This window comes from Sinocyclocheilus grahami, unplaced genomic scaffold (genome assembly GCF_001515645.1).
Source record: "Sinocyclocheilus grahami isolate Dianchi unplaced genomic scaffold, SAMN03320097.WGS_v1.1 scaffold179.1, whole genome shotgun sequence".
Taxonomy (NCBI): Eukaryota; Metazoa; Chordata; class Actinopteri; order Cypriniformes; family Cyprinidae; genus Sinocyclocheilus; species Sinocyclocheilus grahami.
This window is the reverse complement of record NW_015505358.1, coordinates 1,796,348-1,801,471: the sequence shown is the minus strand read 5'-3', so window position 1 is coordinate 1,801,471 and position 5,124 is coordinate 1,796,348. Positions and strand designations below refer to the sequence as shown.

General features: G+C 35.4%; 2 protein-coding genes across 2 annotated transcripts in view; both read left to right on the top strand.

Moving 5' to 3' along the window:
* The window catches only part of sntg2 (syntrophin, gamma 2), a 60,308-nt gene extending 57,760 nt beyond the window's left edge, over positions 1 to 2,548 (top strand). Inside the window, exon 17 of the mRNA XM_016284076.1 lies at positions 2,471 to 2,548. Within this exon, the coding sequence (XP_016139562.1) occupies positions 2,471 to 2,548 (78 nt within the window). The remainder of the gene's footprint in view (positions 1 to 2,470) is intronic.
* Positions 2,549 to 3,726: 1,178 nt separating this feature from the next.
* The window catches only part of tpo (thyroid peroxidase), a 45,267-nt gene continuing 43,869 nt past the window's right edge, over positions 3,727 to 5,124 (top strand). Inside the window, exon 1 of the mRNA XM_016284075.1 lies at positions 3,727 to 3,805. Coding sequence (XP_016139561.1) covers positions 3,727 to 3,805 — 79 coding nt within the window. The remainder of the gene's footprint in view (positions 3,806 to 5,124) is intronic.

The window sequence follows — 5,124 nt, the reverse complement described above, 5'->3', positions numbered from 1 at the left end:
AAAATGACTCGAAATCGATCCGTTTCAAAAGGAATCTGCGCGATCGGGAGTTTCACGTGAGGGCGAAAGATTTCCTATCAAATTTCTCTCATTTATTACATTTATTTATTTAAGACTGTGCTTTTGACAGGGTCAAAGTAACATAGTGAAATAATAAGTAAAAATTTTACACTGTTGCTCAGGGAAATTTGCAGCCAAAACGGAGTCCCTTCAAAAGGAATCCACGCGATCGAGACGATCCAGTTTCGCATGAAGGCGAAAAAGTTCCCCTCATAAATTTTGCTAATTTTCAAATTGTTTTATTTGATTTTATTTATTTATTTATTTTTTGAACGTGACTTCTGTGTGAGCTGCGCTATATTATGGAAGCCCGTTTCAGCCACTGAATAAAAAATAAAAAAGGTAATTTGAGACTCTTTTTCTTAATTCTGACTTTTTTCTCGCAATTGAGTTCATTTCTCGCAAGTCTGACTTTATTTCTCAGAATTGCGAGTTTAAATCTCGCAACCGACTCTACTTCTTGGAATTGCTATTCTGAGACAAAAAGAATTGCGAGATAAAAAAAATCAATTACTTTTTTAAAATTGTATTTACACTGTAAAAAATGATTGTGATTTTAACAGCAAAAGACTGTAAAAATGCTACAGTAAAAACCTGTTAACTGATTAACAGTAAGTTTCCATACTATATTCGGTGAATAAATGTAATTACATTTAATGTCATTTTACAGTAAAATACTGTTAAAAATAAGTTTTTTGGAAGTGAAAAAGAAAAATTAATTTTATAATTTACAGTAACATACTGTAAATTGACACTCCCAGAATTCCCTGCATGATACTTCATATTTGATGTTTTTTTTGTTGAAATAACATGTTTTTTCTTAGTTTTTTTCTTATCAGTTGTGTACGAAGTAGGGAAGTCGTGGCCTAATGGTTAGAGAGTCGGACTCATAACCCAAAGGCTGTGGGTTCGAGTCTCATACCGGCAGGGATTGTAGGTGGGGGGAATGAATGTACAGCGCTCTCTCCCACCTTCAATATCACGACTGAGGTGCCCTTGAGCAAGGCACCGAACCCCCAACTGCTCCCCGGGCACCACAGCATAAATGGCTGCCCACTGCTCCGGGTGTGTGTTCACGGTTTGTGTGTGTTCACTGCTGTGTGTGTGCTCTTTGGATGGGTAAATGCAGAGCACTAATTCCGAGTATGGGTCACCATACTTGGCCACATGTCACTTCACTTTACATTAGGGTTTAATCTTACATCTAATGTTGTTAAATTAATGTTTACTGCATTATTTCAGAATCATGTGTGTCACCGTGATGGTGTTTAGTGTTTATGTGAATGACACTGTGCACCTTCTATATATAAGTATTGTCCTCCTCAGCTCGTAGAAAAGCTGTTTGTGATGAGCTTTGGTTCATCGTGTGACTTTCTCATCACCACCAGATTTTGGTGGTTATCAGTGCATTACAATGATTCAAAACAGATATTAGTACTTCAATATTCTGGTTTATTAACATTACATCAGTTCATGAAATACGGTATTTTATTGTGAATTTAAGTTAAGTCTGTAAAACCTAAAATGTTGCTACCATATTTTTTACGGTGAAGTTCTGGCAACCACAGCTGCCGGTATTTTACCGTAAATGTCACAGATTTTTTTTTACAGTGCGGTGGCGGAAACAGGCTTCCATACTTTATAAAACATTGCTGCCCTATTGACAATGTTGGAACTTTTTTCCCGGTGAAATTTTGTTGAAACATCGCTAATGTGACCGCTAGTGATTTCAACAAAAGGACCGAAAGAAGCCACCTAGCAACCACTCAAAACACCCTAGCAACTGCGTAGCAACACCCTGGAATTGTGTCGGTGAGTGTTGCAGCTTCCTCAGACAATGAAATGTAAATGCAATCTAGTCACTGTGTTTTCTATGTATGATATTGTTATAGGGTACAAATGACATGAACTCTTATAAATGAATTATTTAAACTCTTTTTACAGGCTTTTAGATGATTACTTGTACAAAGACATCAGATCAAGTGCAGTTAATCCTTAACATGCTTTGTTATTAATCTAGATTAATGACTTGACTTACTTTAATTATGGATCATTGTCCAGCCAAAGATCTGACTATTCAGATGAGTTATGCCAAAAGCATCAGGTCGTTCTTCATCTGGCGCAGACATACAGCTAAAATAATTAGTTGAGTGAATTGAGTTGTTTAAGAGTTCACAAACGGACCTTTCCCTGAAAATGAGATGATGTCAAGAAATCAACGCATGTCATTTATAGGAATTTACCGGGCAAAAATGAAAATATAGCTCGTAAATGATGACAAAATGGTCTGTTTTAGGTGAACTATTCCAATAAGGTTGTGAAATGTCATGTTTGAAATCTGCTATGAGCAGATAATCATGATTTCAGAGGCCTGACAGATGCTTGACACGAGCTTGTGTTGTGTTTAAAGAGGGCTACTCGAACGACACGCTTCATGAAGCTTGGGGTCTTGAAAATCAAGGGTTTTGGTGGAATCAGCAGAGTTTGACTCTTCACAGTCAGTGAGCAAAACCCAGCAGAGTCGAGTACACGGGGGAGAGTGAACACAGCCGACTGGAAACACACAGACAAACGCCTCGCAACACAACACCGCCGAGACTAGAGGTATGAAATATAGCAGTAATATTGTGAAATATTTTTACGGTTTAAAATAAGTGTTTTCTAATTTTAATATATTTTAAAATGTAATTTATTTCTGTGATCAAAGCTGAATTTTCAGCATCATTACTCCAGTCTTCAGTGTCACATGATCTTCAGAAATCATTCTAACATGCTGATTTGATGCTCAAGAAACATTTCTGATTATTATCAGTTGAAAACAGTTGTGCTGCTTCATATTTTGTGGAAACCATGATACATTTTATTTTTCAGGATTGTCTGATGTATAGAAAGTTTGAAAGAACAGCATTTATTTGAAATGAAAATCTTTTGTAACATTATAAATGTCTTTACTGTCACTTTTGAACAATTTAATGCATCCTTGCTGAATAAAAGTAAAAAAAAAACTCACCCCAAACCTCTGAATGATAGTGTTTGCAATAATTTATAAATTATTTTTGATTAAATGTATTCATTTGTTAGCTGTTAAGAAATTAAAAAAATTAAAAATCAACACAATATATTTTGCATAAATATAATTAAACAAGGCCAAATTAACAGTACCCTATAGGATACAGATTACAGTATACTGTAACACAAATAAGAATTGTATTTCTGTAATGTACAATTGTAAAGTAGATGGTAATATTTGTTAAGCTAAATTTAATTGATGTTGAAGTTTCAGCTGATACCAATGCTGATATACAAATAATATACAATGGCAGATTATATGTGCTGAATATTAAAGAAATGTTATACTTTTTGACTCAATATTTCTCCAAGCTCATTTCAAGTACTTATGCTTTTGGGACAAGATATGAGAGATTCCTTCTCTAAAATCGTATTTGTAAAATACACCATTATTAATCATAGTTTATCACTATAATGTTTATTCCATAGTGTGTGCGGTAGATCACATAGAGTACAGAATAAATAGTGTTAATTATTCTGCAGTGAAAGTAAATATCACGTCTGTGCTCAAAGTTTATTTTTCTGTCATTTGACATTTATTGCACTTATTTTTAGTCAATTAAAAGCATTTCTCTTGTATTCCAGGTCAGCGGAGACATGGCTGGTATTCTGATGCAGTTAACCTCTGTCATGATATGCTGCAGTCTGAGCACAGATTCATCTAATTCATCTCAGCGTATGTGGCATCTTTCACATGCCTTTCAGCTCATATGTGATACTGAGACGTCTAGACCAGTGTTGTGGAAAGTTACTATTAAAAGTAATGCATTAAAATATTGCGTTACTCTCTAAAAAAGTAACTTATTGTGTTACTTAGTTACTTTTTATGGGAAGTAATCCGTTGCGTTACTTTTGCGTTACTTTTTCTTGTCTGGCATTGGGGTTGCTTGTTTTTTTGGGATTAAATATGCAAAGGATTTTTGTGTTAACTTTTAATTATTGCAGATTTGTGTAATATTCTGAGCTTCTGAGTAACTCAGATATGTTCTTGTACATTAAAAAGCAATGTGTTACTTTACTAGTTACTTGTAATGTGTTACACCCAACACTGATCTAGACATAGTAAGATGTTCTTCAGATCAGTGATTTGTGGTTAATTGCCATTCCTTGTACCAAATAAGCAAAGACCTCCAAGTGGGATTTGGCAGCAATTACCAGAACTCAACGCGGCGACTTATTTGTATAGCCAGCTGGTGACGGATTCATCACGGGTTATTTTGTACCTACTGACATTTAGTTCGGACGTTTTCAGACCCAATGTTCCAACCACATCTGGTCCCTGACATCTGGTGCCAAATTTCTGTAATGACATCTCCTGCGGAGGCCCTTGGGATATTTCCCAAGAAATTGCAGGTCTCGGCACGTAATAGGAGGGTCAGATGGTGAGCGGGATGGCATAGTTAAGCTGCTGTCTTCATGTAAAGAGTAGATGGGTTGTTGGTTTGTATTGGGATGCGTGTTATGTCGACAGAAGATTCCCAGTGGGAATGTCGTCCTGATTTTCGTCCTCTGGTTTGTTCGTGCCGTCAGCCCCACCGGAAGATCATGCTGGCTTTGATGCCACACAGTCAGAGGTGAAATGGGGATGTTTCTCGCAAACCCCATGTTTTTTAACTAGGCATGAATGTCAAGACGTCAAATTATAGTCTATATTCGTAAGCCCACCCTTGGGACATTATATTAATGTAAAACCTGAGTTAATCTGAATATTTTACATTTCAAAGCACATCACTAAAGGACATGAGCAGTTCAGTTAAATTTTCAACACTGACACTTTGTTTGCAATGATAATGTGGATTTCTGGGAGGATTTGTCTTGATGTCACAATATAGTACAGGCGTCACAGCCTCAAGTTGTTAATTACTTTTATAAATTGAAAGCTACCACAGTAGTTTATATACATACACACACACACATACTATATATATATATATATATATATATATATATATATATATATATATATATATATATATATATATATATATATATATA